At 41.3% G+C, this 20,839-nt stretch overlaps 1 protein-coding gene across 8 annotated transcripts in view; it reads right to left on the reverse strand.

The window, feature by feature from the left end:
- The window catches only part of Phactr1 (phosphatase and actin regulator 1), a 434,482-nt gene that overhangs the window by 72,536 nt on the left and 341,107 nt on the right, over positions 1 to 20,839 (reverse strand). For all 8 annotated transcript variants that reach the window (XM_070024551.1, XM_070024552.1, XM_070024555.1 and 5 more), the window contains one exon: positions 19,920 to 20,000. In XM_070024551.1, the coding sequence (XP_069880652.1) occupies positions 19,920 to 20,000 (81 nt within the window). The remainder of the gene's footprint in view (positions 1 to 19,919; positions 20,001 to 20,839) is intronic.

Genomic DNA, 20,839 nt, shown 5'->3' on the forward strand with positions numbered 1-20,839 from the left:
TTCCTCAACGTTAGTGCTCTACTACTTGAGCCTCAGCTCTAGTTGTGACTTTTTTTTTCTGGTTAACTAGAGACATAGACTTTTCTGCCCAGGCTAATTTTGAGCTTCAGTCTTCAGATCTTAGTCTCCTAAGTAGCTAGGATTATAGGCATGAGCCACTAGTATTCAGCTTCTCTCTCTCTGTCTCTCTGTCTCTCTCTCTGTCTGTCTCTGTCTCTGTCTCTGTCTCTCTCTCTCTCATTGGTCATGGGGCTTGAACGCTGTCCCTCAGCTCTTCAGCTCAAGGCTAGTACTCTACCACTTGAGCTACAGCACCACCACTTCCTCAGCTTTTCTCTTAATGTTTAAAAAGCCAAATAGCCAGCAGGTAGCAGAGACTGAAATCAAGAGGGAGAATGTCAACCTTAGGTTGCAAAGGGCTTCATGTTGCTTAACAAGAAGTGAAACCATCATACAGCAGGGTCCCAGGCAAAACATCATTCCATCTCCTGTTTACCTCCACTCTCATCCAATCTCTCTAGTAGGATACACATTTAAGAAGCTCTAATCTCTACCCAATAGGTGCAGCAACCTATGGCTTTTGGGAAGTGCCAAGATTCTCCTGGTACTGACCATTAATCATGCCCACTTTGATCTGGCTTACAGCTCAGCTGCACAAGGGCTGTGAACTGACACCACAGCAGAGGATCAAAGGCTTCGGTATAATGGCCATTTGTCAGATCAAAATTCCCTCAGTGTGATTTCATCTTAGCTCTGGGGAGTCTTAGATAACTAGATATTAAAGTCAAATTAATTTTTAAAGAGGACTAAAAGCTGTTCAAGTCCAGTGAATAAATATACAGATGAAAGACAGAGTTATGTCTACTCCCAAACAAAGAAACCAGCAGAGCAATTATCTAACTTAGCTCCAGAATAAAGATGACTGATAAAAATGAAACAGTGTGGTAGCACCGAGGTTAGTGCCTTGCTTTTCCAGGGTTCCATTCAAAGTTTGATTTTATACAATAATGCTTTGGGTGGTGTATAACTCTAGCATACCCCATTAGAACTGGTCCAATAAAAAGTATGTTCGCCAGAGTAATCTATCAATAGGCTTGAAATAGTATATGATTCAAGGACATAGAATATAGGACCTGAATTTTCTATAAACATAAAGAACATAAGAAGTATCCTCTCTGTTGCCTCAAATCATCTATATCAGACAAGAGAAAGCACTGGCCAATTTGAATACTGGGTTGGATTTTTTCTTTTCATTCAACCTTTGTGCATGCCCAGGATTATCATAAAAGTTATTGTAATTGAGGTCATCAACATGCTTACATTCATAAGAGAACAAGTGTAGTGGCAAGGCTGTGGATGTGCCAAGGGTGGGATGGAAAGGGATTTGATGTGTTAAGGTATCATTTTTGATGGCCTCCAGTCCTCTTAATGTGATTTTTATTTATCATGGTCAAACTGATGTTGTAGGAAGTAGCTGGGCTCAGAGTTCCCAGTGGGTGGGACAATGACACAGCTGCCATTCAGCAGACTACATCTGTAGAAGAACCACTTTGGCTCTTGATGTTCCAAGTCTATTCACGCTCCTGGATAAGACAACCTGAGGCCAGGGGTGGGGGATCACAGAGCTAATGCCAAGTCCTACTTCTCTGGGGGGAAGGGGGGGACAAAGATGTACTTCAATGATCACCACCATGTTAACAGTTGAAAGTGCCAGGCAAAAGTGCCATTGGTAACAAAGATGCACTTGCATGTGGATTTCTTTGACTCCATCTATGACTCAGTTTTTGTCAATGCATCTGATTTACAGTGAAAAATTTTGCTAGGAACCAAAAAGAGATGCTGCTTACTTCTCTTGTGCTCAAAAAATGAAGTTCCCTATAGAATTAAAGAGACCTTTGCTTGGTCTCACAGGCTCATGCCACTTGGGAGAGGGATTCACTGTGGGACTTCCATTTTTCTAACTGCTGGAGATTCCCATTGAAAAAATAAAAATGAGGTAGAGAAGGAAGATGGTGATCACATAGCCACCTTAGCTAATAAAAACAAGTTTTTTTCCTCTGTAAATTATTTTCATGGTTGTAATCTTACTATGTGTCAAATATGTGCTGATTTTTCTTACTATTTTAAGCATAACTTGCCTAACCATCATCTTGATGATTATAGTAGATGAGTGTAGAAATACTTACTGTGCTATTTCCCTATGATTGGTCACAAAGGACTTCCATATGTATGTATGTATATATATTATTTTTATTTTTATTTTTTGGTTGGTTGTGGGGCTTGAACTCTGGGCTTGGGCGCTGTCTCTCAGCCCTTCAGCTCAAGGCAAGTGCTCTACCACTTGAGCCATAGCACCACTTCCGGTTTTTTGTGTGGTTTATTGGAGATAAGAGTCTCACAGCCTTTCCTGCCCAGGCTGGTTTTGAACTGTGATCCTCAGATCTCAGCCTCTTGAGTAGCAAGGATTAGAGGAGTGAGCCACCAATGCCCAGCTAGGACTTCCCAATATTTTATACTATCATGAAAAAAAATATCAGGAGGACCATCTTCTTGTATAGAGAATTTTCTGCAACTAGAATTCTCTCCACTTTATTTATCCTAAACCAAATTCCAACAAGTCAAATCTTATGTATTAATATTCTAAAATCTAGTGGCATAAAAATGGATCTCATAAGATGGTTTTTTTTAAAGGGTTTTTGGTTTACATGGCCTTTCTTTCTTCCCCCCATGCACCCATCACTCCATCTGTGTACATACATATACATGCATGCACACACATACACACTCAGTAAAAATAAAAGCCATTCAATAAGTATAACAAATCCATCATTAATCTCATTTATAGTCAATATGGTGGTGACAAAAAGAAGAGCCATTTGATTTTGGTACAACAATGTTGCCACTTTTAAGTAAGATTAAAATTTTTTATTATGATATTTTAAAACATACAGACACACAAATGAAACAGTGTAACTAACTGTTTCCACATACTTAACATCATGCTATAAAATTAGCTGGGAATTCCTAATGCTTGGTGATTCCAAACTTTATTAATTGAAAGACTATTATGAGTCCCATGTACATCCTTTTCCTATTAGTGTTTTATCAGTATCTTTGAAAGCATTTCAAAGTTTGCCTTTTTTGAGAAATGAATTCTGGCACACTTGTCCCCAGGAAGACTCTGTACCAAAATTAAGATGAGGCTTACAAGTTATGAGTCCCTGCAACTATGAGGTCATCACCATCTTATTTTATTATGGATGAGAGAATTCACTGAATGATGGAAATTGCTTTGATGTTTCATAGCACTTAAAAATTGTCTGTTAATGAGAAGTACAAGACACTATGTTGAAAACAAACTTTACAGCTTCACAACTTCTGGTGGGAGGGAGGGGGGAGTTGGGGAGGTGGGGAGGGAAGGGATAGTAGGGGAAAAACAAAGGAGGGGTAGCAATGCTCGATAGGAAATGTACTCATTACCTTACTCATGTAACTGTAACCCCTCTGTACAGTATCTTTACAATAAAAATATTAAAAAATAAAAAGTAATAAAAATAAAAATTGTTATTATTTGTTTTCTTGATAATAACAGATGCTGGTGGGGATATGGCTTCAAGGGAATACTACTACACTGTTGGTGGGAATGTAAAATTCAACTACTCTGGAAAGCAATATGGAGGTTCCTCAAAAACCTAAACATAGAGCTTCCCTATGACCCAGCAATCTCACTCCTAGGCATTTACCCAAATGACCACAAACCAGCCTGCACTAATGCCACCAGCACAACCATGTTCATTTCAACATTATTGACCATAGCTAAGATATGGAATCAACCTAGATGCCCCTCAGTGGATGAATGGATCAAGAAGATGTGGTATATATACATAGTGGAATTCTATTCTTCCATCAGAAAGAATGATATTGCCCCATTCATAAGGAAATGGGAAGACATAAAAAGTTATTAAGCAAAGTAAGCCAGGCCCAAAGAAACATCAGCCGCATGCTTTCCCTCATTTGTAATAACTAGAATATATTTATAACTCTACAAGTTAATCCACTGGATAGTAAAAGACAAATAATTACACTTGGACATGATTAATTAAACAGCACTCTAAGCATTGCACAGTGAGAACAAAGGAGTATATTTTTAGGAGAGAACCAAAATGGCTCAATAGCTATGTGTTGTATAACCATATAAAATGGTGCTTTATTGAAATGAACTCCAAGTTATTTATTTATTTTTCTTTCTTGTCCCCCCTCCCTTTTGTCTATTCCCCATTGGCACTGTTTTTGATTTGTCTTGTATATAAGTTTATCTGATTTGGGGAAGGGAAGGGGAATGAAAGAAACAGTGGGACAAAGTATGAACCAATTCAACAGTGATACTTACTAGACCCCATGTTGGAAATAAACTATACTACTTTGGGGAAAAGGGGAGTTGGGGAGAAAGAGTGGGGGAAAATGAAGGAGGGGGCAACACTGTTCAACAAGAAATACACTCATTACCTGACATGTAACTGTAACCCCTCTGCACATCACCTTTACAATTAAATTTAAATTAAAAAAAAGAAATCAGGACACTAAAAACAATTGTCTGTGTGAATGGCTCACAATGATCTTCAATCATTGGTTTCCCACTCAAACTAGTAAAAGTATGAACAGGAGGAAAGCAGAATGCAGGCGAGGAAACTAGATGGTTTGAGGCAGTAGGTAAGCCTGGTGTACATCACAATGCCCTAAAAGGTAGCTAGAACCCAGATGACTAGCCTCTACCTCCAGAGTTTCTGACCCTGTAGGCCTGGAATGGCAATCAAGAACATGCTTGTTTATCAAGTAGCTGGATTCTCACACTTAGAGAATCACTGAATTAAGAGTTAAGCATCTGAGAGAAGAGAACCTGGAATGACAATGGTGTCTTGCCTGATGAAGCACAGGATAAGAAATGCTGGCTGATGCTAATACGGAAGAGAGAAGGTTGCTTTAAGCTAAAGAAATGGCAAGCGGCAGGACGTTGAGTTTTCTAAATATGAAGCCTGGAAGTAAACTTGGCAAAAAAAAATAGATACCAACCTATGCATAGTGGCATGCCCTTGTAATCCCTTTGGGAGGCTGAGGCAGGAGGATGGCTTGAGCCCTCAAATTCACTGCCACCCTGGGAAACAGAGTCAGATATCAACTTAGAAAAAATAAAGAGCTAGGTGTGGTAATGCATACCTCCAACAGGAGGCAGGAGGATTGTAAGGCTAGCTTGGACTACATAGTCATACTTAACCTGGAAGGAAGGAAGGAAGGAAGGAAGGAAGGAAGGAAGGAAGGAAGGAAGGAAGGAAAAGAGAAGGGGGAGGGAGGTAGGGAGGAGGGAGAGAAAGAGAAACATGAACAACTAGGCTGAAAAGAGCAGTCAGGTGAAGTGGAAAAAAAAAACCCAATGTGAGCCAGACACAAGATGACATGTCTAACAAGGTAGAATCAGATGACAGAAGTGGCAGAGAATGGTATGCAGAAGTTGGTGCAGAACATTGTGAATTTTAAGTGATGAGACATTGAAAGCTATAGGCTTCTGTCAGGTATAAATGTAGCTGTAGAACTTGCACCAGTCTTACTCTCCTCCTTCTGTGACACTTAGGAATGAAGATGTTGGTTGGGTCAGGTTAATAACAAATAAAGGAGGGTGAGGAGAGTAGAGAAAGGACTGAATTCACTCAATTGACAAATACTTGTTGAGAGACTATTGTCATTAACCACATATCTGAAATCACCAACTCTTACAGTTTCCTCCATCTTGTGAGGAAGGGCAAGGTTTGCTATTGGCTCCTTATAATTCATGCGGAAACTACCATTCTGTTGGATCTCTCCAGAGCCAGCATCCCTGCTGGTTCTTCTCAGGCATTAGGCAGAATGTTAAGCAGAAGACAGATGCACCTTGGGTAAAGAGAAATGGACAGGCTATCATGAAGTATTGTAGACTAGAGAAGAGTCAGCTTGAGCTAGCAGGTGTGAGAGTTAGGAAAAGTAGAATAAGAATCCCTGAGAAGCAGAAAAACAATGTAAATGGTGAAAAAAGGTAGAAATATACACTCACGATATATAGAAACCATGTCCTAAAAAAAAAAATTGAAGGTTTAGTCAGATTTTTGGCTTAGAAGACACATTTATGTTGTTATCTTTAGGAAGTGTACCTCTACAGGACATTACCATTGTGACTGTATTCCAAATATTTGGTGGGGTGGAGGGTAAAAATTGTTTGCTGTTTATCATTTGCTTTGCTTTAAGGTTTAGAATGGTTTGGATGTTGAATGGCCTACAAAGGCCCAGGCGTTAAAAGCTTGGTCTACAGATGGCGCTGCTGGGAGACTCTGTAAGCTTTTAGAAGGTGGGGCCTAGAGGGAAGTCTTTAGGTCATTGGGTGTGTCCTGAAATAGGTCTGTGGCCCCCTGCTTTCTTCTTCTCTCTTCATCTTGGTCCACAATGTAAACAGTTTGCTTTGGTATGTGCACTCACTACTGCTATCTGGACATGCCCACCAGAGGTCAAAGCAGTGGGTCTATGGATCTTGGGCTGGAGCCTCCAAAATTGTGAATCAAAATAAACTTTTCCCCTTATAAGTTAATGGTCTCCAGTATTTTGTTACAGTCATGGGAAGCTGACTAATGCAGGGATACTCCCTTTATTCAGTATAATCAACATCAGCTTCTGATCCAATTGATTTTATTAAAGCATACATTTAGTTGAAGTTGTTAGTTATAGATGAATATCACCATGGAAAATGGTAACAGAAATTCCTTTAGATTCTCCTGGACACTTACATAATAACAGGTAGAATTTTTTCAACTCCCAAGTTACGTGAAAAACAGACATTTTGCTTTGAGGATATGCAGTTTGTGGTCTTTTACGATTTAAGATAAAATGGTCCATTCTAACTCTGAAAATAAAAATGATTTAATAAAGTTAAGTTCACCATTGACTCTGATTTTCTTTTTTTTTCTTTTCTTTTTCTTTTTTTTTTTTTTGTCGGTCGTGGGGCTTGAACTCTGGGCCTGGGCGCTGTCCCTCAGCTCTTCAGCTCAAGGCGAGCGCTCTACCACTTGAGCTACAGTGCCACTTCCAGTTTTCTGATGGTTTATTGGAGATAGGAGTCTCACGGTCTTTCCTGCCCGGGCTAGCTTTGAACCGCGATCTTCAGATCTCAGTCTCCTGAGTAGCTAGGATTACAGGGGTGAGCCACCAACGCCCAGCTTTGACTCTGATTTTCTAAGATACAAATTGTGGTTTATTAAAAAAGTATGCCTAAAAATATATTTCTCATGGGACAAGAAATCCTTACTGGATAAACAGCAGTTGAATATGAGTATAAAGAAAAATATTGTATTTACATCCATATATTGGGCAATTATTTCTTTAAATTTTAAATATACCAAAAAGCTAAATATAGAAGTGCAAAGGAAAATAAATAGAAATATCAAAAAAGAGAACAGTAGAAACAACTACTAATTGTTAATTTAGGCTGCACAAGGGAGAAGCCAGATGGATAATTTTGACTTACCTATAAAACTTTCTGACTTTTTTAATTTGCAAAAAGTAACAGGGTACACCAAGAGGAAGACGAAAAGCAGCATAAAGGAAAAAATAGGAGCTAAATATAGCTAGTAAAAGAACAGAATATTCTAAAGTAGGATGAGTGCTTGTTCAGGTAAATAAAAATCAAGTTCTAAGTGTCACTTGGAAGATGGAAATGAGAGAAATGCAAATGAAATGACCGTGTGGGTGATACTGATACATTGAAGATGTGTTTGCAGTCCTGTCAAGCACAACAGTAGGAATGTAGAACAATATGCACATATCAATGATGAAGACATCAGAATGAAATCTTTGTGTGCCCTGGCAGAGTTCTGAAGGAATTTGGTGAGATGGAAGCAGTTGAACCATCATTAACATTTTGCTCTATAAAGATGCATATATTTGTTTTATTTAAAAAATACAAAGGAATTACGGGCTGCCTTATTAAGTGAGAAAAGAAAAAACAACAGTTTATGTTAGAGAGGAAAACCCCTTCCTCACTTCCTTGCTTCTCTACATGATCCTGATTTTTGTTCAGTTCCTGACTTTGTACAGTTAGACCATGGCCAATGTGCAGCCACTGGTGCCTTATTCTGCAATGGGAGGAGGACCAAACTATCCTTTCCTTCCCACCACAGGTCAGTTAACTCAGCCCTCACACCTTTTCACCTGATGGGCTGATGGGAGGCGATAAGGATGAGGAGTAGGATTATCAGGCCCATTAGCAACTTCCTCCAAATTGGTAACCATTTGGATCTCCCATTTGTCTCCTTTCTTAAATGCTTTAGAAACTGAGTGGTGTTAAAAAAAACCAAAACAAAAACAAAAAACAACCAAAATGAACCCAGTAGGCTCCTCAAAAACTGTAGCAATCTGGAGAGTCACTGGAAGAGGATACTTTCTCCATCTTGGGTAAAAAGAAATAGAGGGAGCCACCAACAGGTGACAGTGAGGAGCCATATTCTCCTGAGAAACCCTACTCTTAATCAGAAGAGGTGTGTTGGCGAGCACCTGCAACTTATTCCCAGAGAGCCAGGTGAGAGGGGAGAAGCAGCAGGCACAATGGGTGATAACCTCTGCTGCTACTGTCCCTGTCATCACTAGCTGACAATGAGCTCTTTAACCTTTCTGACCTTTGGCTGGGGGATGGGAGTGGAGGAGTAACTGCATTTTTTGGGGGGGGGGTTCAACCTTGGTCTTTATTTTTGATCATATTTTTATTATCTTTAGTTGAACAAGAGTAACAACTCAACATGTCAGTTTCTGAGTACAGTGCATCTTGATCAACATCATCCCTTTTGTTCCTCTCCTCTATTCCCACTAACCTCATCCATCCCTGCAATTTTCCTGGTTTCATGAATACCATGCCTGCATTCTCTTCCCACTCTTCTTCTCTTCATCCATCTCCCCTCTTCCCCTTTGCCACCCTGCTAAACATCTCCAGTACCAACTTCCTGGTATTCATTTGATACATGTCCAACCTCCTTTCAGGTCAATGTTCTGCATGAGGTGCTGGGAGAGAGGAGAAGAAGCTTCTTTTCTCCTCTAGACTTGCCAATCAGCCTGAAATAACATGTGAGCTAAAACAGCCAAGCATTTTATAGGTGGTTTTGTTTTTCTTGATTGTCTTATCTATTTGGACATACTGCAGCAAGAAATGGGAAGTAAACAAATGGATAAATGGGATTTTTTTGGGCAGAGAAAGAGAATGACATAGAGAGAGGGAGGGAGGGAGAGGAAGAGGGAGAGAGAGAGACAGAGAGACAGAGAGTATTAGGTGCTAGTCCTAGGACTTAAGCTTTTTAATTCAAAGCCAGTGCTCTACCACTTGAACTACAGCTCCCATTTCTGGCTTTTTGGGATGTTAAGTGTAGATAAGAGTCTGAGTTTTCTGCCCAGGCTGCTTTTAACTGTGATGCTCAGATCTCAGTCTTTGAGTAGCTAGGATTACAGATAAGTGTGAGCCACCAGCACCTGCCAAAGTTGATAAGTAAAGTTTTAATGTAGATCTAGAGGTTGGTAGTTCTTAAATAAAAGCCCTTGCATGCAGCAGAAATCTGGGGAGGAAGAAAGGAATGCAAAAATAAATGATTCTGGAATATCTTTATTGTCAATACTATGTTGTACATTCTGTTCATGACAGGAATGGTAAGAACTCCTGAAACAATATTTCAGAATTTACTACATGCAAGGTGTATGTTTAGATCTCCTTCTCTACCTATGCACATGCACCCACCCATCCATAACATTGGCAACTTATCTCAAAATTTAAATGCTTCAAGGGTGGCAAAACAATATAGCAATTCTCTATAAATAAGACATAAAAGCATAGAACACACTCTTATAATCCTAGCATTCAGGAGGAGCAGGAAATCAAAAGTTCAGGCTAGGTTGGTTGCTACAGAGAGGTCCTATCTCAAAAACCAAAAAAAATCAAAACAAAAAATACAACACAGGAACAACACACAAACACACACACACACACACACACACACACACACACACACACACACAATACCCATGCAGTTGTAATAAATTCTGTTAAATATTTGACCTTGTAGCAGAAAATAATGAATATAATGAAATCAACACTTACATTTAGCTCCCATTGTCAAGAGAAATTACAGTGTTTCATGACCATTTTAGACTATGTAGAAACGTTTAACTAAACTGAATCTTTCCTGGTGATGAAAATGTGTAGAATTTACACTTGCAAAAAAAAAAATCAAACACATATTAAGTTACTGATGATCACCAAGGGCAATAATTAAAGTACAATTAAAAAGGGAAGCCACCAATGTTAAGGCAAATAATTAGCCTTGTCAAGATTCATCCAAGGATGCAAGTATCTTTTTTTCCTCTGAGAAAAGAGCTGCTGCTTAGTGTGTTGGGAGCACTCATTTTAGCTTCCCAGACGCTCAATGAGCAAACAGGGTGGCATATCAAGAATATGTAAAGTGTCTTCTGTGGAAATGACACTAGATTATAGTGATGTCTTAGAGGATAAAAATCAATGAGCCATGATATAGAGACTTTGTCCAGTCTAATTCATTCATTCATTCACTCACTCACTTATTCATTCATATTGATGCATTTTCAGTACTACAGTAGGAAAACACCCCTACTAATTAAGAGGGCATAGTCATCGCTTGCAGCCCATGAAAGTATCATATTAGCAACTAGCCACAGAGCTTTGCAAGGCTGGTCAGTTCCAATAAGCTTTTATATCACTGGAGTCAAAGTCACCAGCACCTCCTTCGTCTACAAAATGATACCACAAGCAGGAATGAGTTAAGAAAGAACTCATCTAAGAATTTCCCAAAAAGAACTCAAAACTTGAAACCTAAGAAGTAGAAAATGGCTCTCTGGCATTTTTCAACTTCGATAAGAGATGTTTTCTTCAATATACCTGGGAGTACATGTGATTAAACAAAGTGGTAATTAAGGAAGAGAAGCAATACATTCTGATGAAACACTGCATATTTCTTCATGGATATTCTTGTTGTTTGATTCCTAAACACTTAAAAAACATGGCAATCGTATTGATTCCTAAACACTTAAGAAACATGGCAATAGGTGGGAAGGTGGCTCAGTGGTAGAGTGTTTGCTTTGCATGCATGAGGCCCTGGGTTCAATTCCTCAGCACCATAAAAGCAGAAAAAGCTGGAAGTGATGCGGTGGCTCAAGTGGTAGAGTGCTAGCCTTGAGCTGGAGAGCTGAGGGACACAGTCCAGGCCCAGAGTTCAGGTCCCATGACCAACAAAACAAACAACCTCCCCCTCCCCCTAAAAAACCCACACATACACAAACCCCATGTCAATCTTATGTTATTTAAGAAAAGAGAAGTGGAGGGACAAAGGGTAAACAGATGCAGCAGGGGTACTCACTAGATGCTATGTTGAAAATGTGCTATACAGCTTGTGGGTGGAGGTACAGGAGGGAAAATCTGGGAGAGAGAGAGGGAAGGGATGATTTTCCAAAAAGAAATGTACTTATTACCTGACTTACATAACTAGAATCCCTCTGTATATCTCCTTAATAATACTAATTTAAAAAATAAATATACAAAAGAACAAATGAATGAAAAATGGTGGTAGCCTTTCAGGTACATTTTTGTTTCCAATGAGGAAAAATCATTTTGGTATTGCATGTGTGTGCATGCATGCATGTGTGTGTGTGTGTGTGTGTGTGTGTGTGTGTGTGTGTGTTAGTGCATGTGTGTGTGTTCTGTGTGAATCTGTTTCAGAGTGTCTGGGTTCCATCAGGATGTGAATACACATGCAGGATTTCACAGAACCAAGTATCCTATATTTTTAGAACTCACAGTCAGAGAACTTTTAATATTTTCTCTCTATCTGCAGCCAGAAGTCTCTGGGTTGGTAGAACAAGCTGTCTACAGGAAGAACGTTGTGAGAATGACAGGCTCTTTACACATGATGAAGATGTCTTTGAGACTCATACAATCTTTTAAGCTCACTGCCTTGAAGATCTATGCCAAATATATTCAATCTCAAAATTTCATTGATTTTGTGATACTCATGTGATTTTACCCATGGGGAGGAATGACACGTTTTTGAATTGGAAAATCCTTCACTTAAAAAAAAAGTTGTAGCTATTACTGTGGACTTAAATCATCCTTTGATTTTAGTAGTCTTTTCTCTCTTGTTCAGAGGCCTTTGCCTAAAATAGTAACTGTAAGTGCCTGTGACTTCCCATCACAAAAGTGACAAAGACATTGACCTTGGACAGCTGGCTTCAGCTACATTTCCTGTGGCTATTTCCTGTTGCATTTATCAGTCTTTGCTGCTTTGAGCTACACTTTGTGGTCCACAGACCCACCCCCCTCTACACACACACACACACACACACACACACACACACACACACACACACACACACACACACACACACACACACACACACACACACACACACACACACACACACACACACACACACACACACACACACACACGTAGTCTGCATTCTTTTCTGTCTTGGCACCTGCTGCCTTGACTTGACAAAGTCAAAAAGTGACATCTACCTGTCAGAGGTGTCTGGTTCAGTCCTGGATAATGCTTCTTCAGCAAATTTCACACCGAGGGCATTGATTGGTCTGCCTGTATCTATTCTGATAAGCTACGGGTGTTCTGACCACTATTTCTGAATAGTGACTCTGCTCCAAAATGTATAGCTGAAAGAAACTTGCTATTTATGGATGTTTTGATATCAAACATGCAACTGGGACAGTGAATGAATATGAAATGAACTGCATATCAGTGTCTGTCCCTTGCAATAGGACAGACTGCGTGTCACACTATCATTGTGAAAGGGGCTTAAGAAAATCATTACTGGGGTAATCCAGCTGAAAGAAGATCCCAAGATTTAAAATACTCCTTAATGGTTGGAGAGGGGTGTGGATAGTAGGGACTAGCTATTTCCAAGTTTAAGCAGCACTGTTGTTCCAGCTGAGCTCTTGAAATGGGCCTGGTCACTGCATACAGTAGTTATTCAAGGTGGCTAGGGTTTAAACTATAGTTTATCAGTCAGATTTATCCCACTTCAAATGCTCCATGACCATCCATGACTAGTGGCTACTGTTCTGACCAGTGCCTATGAGAAGACATGCTCTTCACTGCCATAAAGTGATTAGAAAGTAGATTTGAGAAATTCCTAGCAATAGTCTCATGTTGTTGGCAAAAGCAAATGTGTTTTTGCAACCGCAGAGTTAAATGACACTCCTCAGCTGGCTCAGAGGGTGGGTGGCGTGCAAAGGATTATGGGAGAAGATGCTGGGGTGGAAGCCTGAAGCCCAGGAGAAGGGGGAGCTTCAGGGTGTGTGTGTGTATGGCAGGACCCCTGAGCAACACAAAACTGGGTGGGTGGCAGACACAGCCTTGGGAGGGGGAGAAGTTCTGACACTTCCGTGGTGGGACTTCAGCTACCCCCGAGTGCATTTAGAGAGAGTGGGGAGGATCCAGCAGGGGGTGGCAGATGAGAGGAGGGCCAGGGGCAGGACAGGGTTCATGTGTGGGAAGAAAAAAGCTCACGACTCTTGAACTCCTACATTAGGTGGGTAATGGTCTGAGTCCAGATTGGATTATGGACTTTTATCCTCTGATAATCCTGAAGTGCCAGTTGGAGTTGCGAGTTCATCATCTGACAGCATCCCCAGAGGACCACTAGGTCGTGACAAGATACCTTCAATCAAGCAGTTTGAGGGGGCCAGAACTACAAGGGCGGGGGGGAATGGTTATAGGAAAGCATGACTCTGCTACCTGGGGTTTATGTTCAGCCAGGAAGCAGAATTCTAGAGAGAGGAAAACATATTCCCTGCCTTCCACACACAGGAAATGAGACACCAGGGACCAGACCCAGCTTAGAACTCTTATATGAGTACCGCCATCTTGTAGATATTTCTGTAAGGCTCAAGGCCCAATGTTGAGTGGACATGTCTAACTCTAAGTCCTTGGCAAAAGTAGGAAGTCAGGAACGTGTTGGTAAGCTACAGGCAGCTTTCCTTTTATTATTTACTACCCTCCCATCATTTGGTTGGCCATTCCATGATGAACCAGTGTGAGTCAGTGGTTGGATGGAGCGTCCGAGACCAGGTGCTTGTGAGTGGCCAGTGATACCCTGCTCTGAGTTCATAGGGGATAATAGCCTGGCGGCTGACAACACCTAGCAGGTCTTCCAAAGGGAACTCACCAGGCCGTGGTGCTTTGGAAGTAGTTGTAATACTTAAGAGAGTTATGAAAGCATTTGTCAAAAGTAAGGGGGAACAAATAGCTAGGGTTTATCAGTAAGCACTCTTGTGAATGAAGAGCAGGGTTTTCTTGTTACTAGATTGAGATAGCAAGAAGATATAGCCCTCTCCCCCTACTGTGGGAACTGTGATGCAGACACATGATGCTAGAATTGCTGCAGCCATCTTGTGATCATGAGTAGTTAATAACTTGAGGATGGTACCCATGAACTATGTCAAGTAACTGATGAATTAACCAATCCTACTATTTTCCTATCATTATGTGACATTCATTCCTTCTCTCATGTTATGAATATTAACTAAGCACAAACAAAGTAAACACTGGCTCAAGACATCTACCGTAGAGGACAAATAAACTAAAGTTATGGGCTTTGTCAGTGTTCCAAATTTTCCCATTGCTTCAGTATCTCTGAGTTAATTTTTTTATGTCCTGTAGGCAGAACATCTTTACTTACAGCCTGCTGACTGCACATTGACTTCACAGGTAACTGAACTGTATGCTACAATTACACAGCAGAAAAATACTTGAAAGGGCACTTCATGCTCCTTATTTTTCCCTCATACATTTGACATTTGTGGACCATTTCCCCCAGTGAGCCAGAGTCTCTTACCTTGGTTCCCATAATGCTATGTAGTTTACTGCCATCTTCTTTGGCCTCTTCTCAGTCTCTGAGGGTTCTTTTAATTCACAGATTACTTTGTGAGTGTATCTGTGTGTGCTAGTCCCTGGGCTTTAACTCAGGGGGCTGGGCATTAGTCACTGAGCTTTTTTTTTCACTCAAGACTGGCACTCTACCACTTGGCACTCTATATCCAGCTTTATTGTTACTTAAGTCTCAGGACTTCACTGCTCAGGCTGGCTTTGAACTGGGACCATCACATCTCAGCCTCTGACTACCTAGGTTACTTTAGTTAACATTCAGAACATTAAATATTGGGGTTCTGGGGTATTTTCTCCCACTATCACCTATTTTCTTATTCTACGCTTTCTGAAAGATAGTCACTTATCTGGCTTCACCACATATGCACAGACGATGCTAAACTATGTCCAGCACAGAACTCCCTCTGGAGCTTTGCATCTGTCCAATGAGTGATCTATTTAGACACTTGCATAGCTCAAAACCAATGGAGCCAAATTATCTCAATACTGTGTGTACTAACTTCACTTCTCTTGGGCTCCCAACACAGTGAATACCCCCTAGATTGGTTCTCCCCCAGCTGTTCAAGCCCAAATCCCAAAGCCCAATCAGCCTTGCTGCTTTCCTTTCCTCATGTCTTTCTCCAAATCTAAGCAATCCCAGAGCCCTCTTGTGTTTATCTCCTATGTATCTTCAACTTGGTCCCTGCCCCAAGCCTATGTTCCTCATTCTCTACTCATCATCTGAACCATGGAATCCACCAGCTAGCTGATCTCCCTGACACATGTCTTGGACACTTTCCAAGTCATCCTTCCCTATGGGCAGAGTAATGAGGCCGTATATCTCATCATACACAGTGTCCCCTCACTAGAGCTCCTCTCCTCTTTTAAGAACAGGAACAAGCAGTGAGAACAGTTCTCTAGCCTATAAGAACTGTCCTGGCTCTCTTTACCAAAAAGACATGTTGGACATTCATTCTCTCTTTCACTTTCAATATGGTGCCCTCCTATTGTGCCCAGCCTTCATCTTGGGATACTTGCTTTTCATCTTCACTAGGATAATTCCTTGTCATCCCTGAGGAATTCCTCTAGGAGACAGCTCCTTCCAACACATCTTCCCTGGATTTCCAGGCTTGGATAGATGATACTTCCATGTGGCACCTAAAGTCATCCCTTTTTCTCCACCATATCTGCCAGGATTGTGAGCATTAGCCAGGATTCCTAGCTTGTCCTTGCAGTACTTCTGGCATGCAGAATGGTACCTGCCACTTGATGGATTCTCTGCATATACAAGGAACCAATGCATGTACTAGGGAGTACTCACTGCTATAACAACTTCATTAATTCTCCTTGCATGGGACAGTACTTTTCTGAGAACCTGGGGTTGCTCAAGAGAATTCTTAGTCATAATTCTTTCTTGGTCACTTTACTGTTTAAGCCTCTTTGCATCTGTCTCAGTTTGATACATTTACATTTTAAAAGAGGAGTTTGTTTAGAAGATCCAAATGAATGAGAATAGTAGGTAAGTCCATAGTACTAAGTACTGGAGTCCACGCAGAGGACTGCACTCTGTGGAGGAATGGCCATCACTCTTCATTTTCGTTAATTTTTAAAAGAGTTGTTCTTGCTGGCTTTCGAGCTCCATTTGCTTGTAATACCTTTGAAAAATTATTTTCTGGGCTGGGAAGGTGGCTCAGTGGTAGAGCGATTGCCTTGCATGCCTCTGGCCCTGGGTTCAATTCCTCAGCACCACATAAGCAAAAAGAAAAAAGCCAGAAGTGGTGCTGTGGCTCAAGTGGTAGAGCGCTAACCTTGAATTGAAGAGCTGAGGGACAGCGCCCAGGCCCAGAGTTCAGGCCCCACGACTGGACACAAAAAAAAAAATGAAAAATTATTTTCTACTACCTTTCTTTTTCTTTCTATTTTTGGGTCAGTCTTGGGCTTGAACTCAGGATTAGGTATTGTCCCTGAGTTTTTTTTGCTCAAGGTAAGTGCTCTACCACTTGAGCCACAGCTCTACTTCTGGTAATTAATTGGAGATAAGAGTCTCACAGACTTTTTTGCCTGGGCTGGTTTTGAACTGAGATCCTCAGATCTCAGTCTCTCAAGTAGCTAGGATTAAAGGCACAAGCCCCTGACATCTAGCTTCTGTGTGTGTTTATAAGGAGAACTAATACTTTCAAAAAGTTATGCTCCCCTGACTGAAGGGGAAGAAAAACACCCCAGTGCAGTTCATAGTCTGGGGTGCAATACTATCTCTAATATTGGAAAGTGACATTGTGCATGGGCACTTTATCAACCCTCCCTCCTGCAAACAGATGTCCTCTGCTGACCTCCTTCCTCTTCATGTGGGACTCTCTCTTGCCCCAGGCGGAGGGAGGCTGCAATGGAAACTTCTAGATGAGTTGCAGCAGCCCCAATTACATTACTTCAGGCTGCTACACAAAGGGCACAGTTCTGTCTGGCATGCAGGGGCTGTCACATTGTCAGTTGGTAGTAGAGAGTGGTTCCTTTCGCTCCCTATCTCCTCCTTGTAGGAAACACACTCATCTGAATTGGATATACCTGTAGCATACGGAGCAAGTGATGTGGTGATAGGATTGAGGTTTCACGGGAAAATCCAGTGATAAGAATAGCAGCACAGGGGCTGGGAAGGTGGCTCAGTGGTAGAACGCTTGTCTTGCATGCATGAGACCCTGGGTTTGATTCCTCAGCACCACATAAGCACAAAGAAAAAAGCCAGAAGTGCACTGTGGCTCAAGCGGTACAGCGCTAGCCTTGAGCTGAAGAGCTGAGGGACAGCGCCCAGGCCCACAGTTCAGGCCCCACGACCAGACCCTTCCCCCCAAAAAAAGAATGGCAGCACAATCATCATGCTTATCCTTTAGAGTCTGCATTATATTCATTTGTAGGGCTCATTTGCAGTAACTACTGACTGCAGTCTTCACGAATGTCCTCTGACTACCAATCTGCAGAACTTTCTATATGGTGTTTGCTCCAGCAACCTTGGGATAGTTTTTTTTAAGTCAAGAAGCCACCTTGTCAGTATTTCCCTCTTCTGTGATGATTAGATATAATGACAATAATGAATGCTACAGTAAAATCAAGTCTCTAGGGTATCCCTGAGGTTTTTCAGAGAGACCTACAAAAAAGGAGGGAGGGAGGCAGGGGAAAGCATTATTTAACTGGATCTGAACAGGGTTTGGTCTGTGATGATATTTATTGCAGCATGTGGGTGCTTATTACACAATATTATACCTGTAGTCATACATCTTCCTTCTCTCTTGGGGAATGAATATGGAGAAAGGAGCTTATGAGGAAACACAGTTGGGGGACTGTGTAGAAAGGAGATATTGGAGAAGAGTGATAAAGTTATAGATTGCTTTCTCCTGCAGTGCTCAATCAATCAAGGTGTAATATTCTGCCATAGCTTTCCCCATATGTAAGTAGATCGTGTGGCTCACCGCAGGGACTCATGGGCCCAGGAGGCTCTGACAATGATAGGATGTAGGTTGAAATAGTGCTGCTTTGCATCCCTTTAGGATTTCTCACCACGAAGGCAAGACAAGAGCTGAGCTGATTCCTACTTGCATCTTGGGCTGGCAATTTGTGCTAAGAGAGAATGCTTCAAAAATACCACTGGGAAGCTTCATGATAACAACAGATGAGGCAGGATGCACCAGAGGAATGAAGCCAAACTCACAGGATAATCACAGGTGCAGCAAGATCTAGAAATTCAAACCACTTCTATGTGTCAGAGCCCAAACCTGGCCCACAGGAGAGCTACAAAAGCATGGTAAAAATGGCTAAATGATTGAAATGACAGGAGCCTTTTGACCATCATTTTGCATCTTGATGGTACTGTGGTACAAAGTCAGGGACATGCATTGGCTACACTGGCATTATATACCATTTGAGCTACACATCCTCATCCCTTTTCACTCTTTTTTGGAAGCGGGGAGAGGACATGGACTGTAACTTCCTATTCATACCTCCTGTTTAGCTAGGATTATAAATGCAAGTCCCTGTGCCCAGCCATGCAGTATCTTTCAAGTAGAAAATATAATGCTTGGGTCCTCCAAGTAACATCAGTCTTCAACAATCAACAGACCTGGCACAGACAGCCAGTACTGATGACCATAAGATTACTTCAGTGACACACTTGAGACAGTGTCACCCTCAGAATAGGAGAAAGAGGAGAGGAAGAAGAAAGAGAAGAAAGAAAATAGTAGTCAGAGCTCACAAATGTAACACACACACACACACACACACACACGCACACACCCTCTTCCTCTCCCTCTCCCTCTCTCTCTCCTTCTCCCTCTCCAGGTAGCAAAGGTCCCAGAAAGGAGGAATAAGGAACTGCTAATATAATGCCTAAACCATTGCAAACATGCCTGTTTAAAGAGAGTAATAAGCAAAAGACACATGGTGGTGTTCATTGGCCAACACATTCACAGAACATTTCAATCACTGTCAGTATTTTTGTTTAAAATATCCTAAGTGTATAGTTATAATTTTTTCACTTCAGTTTTTTTTTTCTGTTGTATGCCAGGTATGGGGAGGGGAGACAAAACCAAAACAAACAAAAAAAATAACTATTAAGAAAGTCCTAGATCTTGTGGATTTTCAGCATGCATTTTGGGGAGCCCCCAGGGGTGGCACAAGCCTCAGTAATTACATTCACTCCAGCTGTGCACTCACACATCAGCCCTCCATCATTCCTCAAGCCAGCCTATTTTTCTTAGCATCCTGTGGTTTGTGTAAGCAGGGGAAAGGACAGCCCTCCTTCCTGGTGCTGTTGGCACCCTTTGCTACGTTCTTTTTTTCCTCCTAAATCATCAGATTTTAAGTCCTTGCGTTCTAGTGGAGTTATGCAGAGAAACAAATGCAAGGCTGAGAAGTAGGTGAAGAGTCCCTGTGTGCTCCTGGGCCTGTGGTCTGTGGAGTGTCTCTTACCTTTATCATAGATTTCCTTCAAGACCCCTCGCTTGATAAGCTCCTCTCTGCTTTGTCTCATTGAGATCTTCCTCTCCAGAGCTACAAGCAAGACAGAGACACAGGTGTCAGTAGGTAACAACAACACTACTTTTTTCTATCCAAAGGATCTTTATATTAATAGGTACTGTAGTTAATATTTACATAAGATTCTATAAAATCAACATCCTAACGGTTCACTAATGATATGTGCCAGCTATGTATTATGTGTTTCTGTTACTATGGTGTGTGTGTGTGTGTGTGTGTGTGTGTGTGTGTGTGTGTGTGTGTATGTGTGTAGTGTGTGTGGGTATGTGTGTAGTGTGTGTGGGTATGTGTGTGTGCCAATATTGAGGCTAGAACTCAGGACCTTGTGCTCTCATTCTGCTTTCTCATACTTGGCTGTCCTACCATTTAAGCCATACTTCTACTTTGAGCTTTTTGCTATTAAATTGTAGTTAAGAGTCTAATGGATTTGTCTGGCTAGGTTGACTTCAAACTAAGATCCTCAGATCCCAGCCTCCTGAGTAGGGAGGATTATAGATACAGTCCATCAGTGCCCACATAGATAAGCCTTATAATCTGATGACTTTGTTACATCTTCAAACTAGTCTTTGAGTTACCTATATTGTATGCCTATGTACTGAATTGGAATTAACCCTGATTTATGGTGGAGGAAGCTGTAGCACAGAGAAATCCAGTCATAGGCTACTGAGTGGAATCACTACAGAGAAAGACACAGACCTCTGCTCTGAGCTCCCTGCGAGGCCAGGTGAATTTTCACAAGGGTGATCCTGTCTTGGTGTCAGGACTGGCTTTTGGCTGAGCTAGCTCAGATTCACTGAGGAGTTTCTGAATTTGCAATGACTAAAAAGCATGAATGCTACAGTCGCTCTTGAAAA

This window comes from Dipodomys merriami, unplaced genomic scaffold (genome assembly GCF_024711535.1).
Source record: "Dipodomys merriami isolate MVZ:Mamm:240054 unplaced genomic scaffold, mDipMer1.0.p SCAF_16, whole genome shotgun sequence".
Classification (NCBI taxonomy): Eukaryota; Metazoa; Chordata; class Mammalia; order Rodentia; family Heteromyidae; genus Dipodomys; species Dipodomys merriami.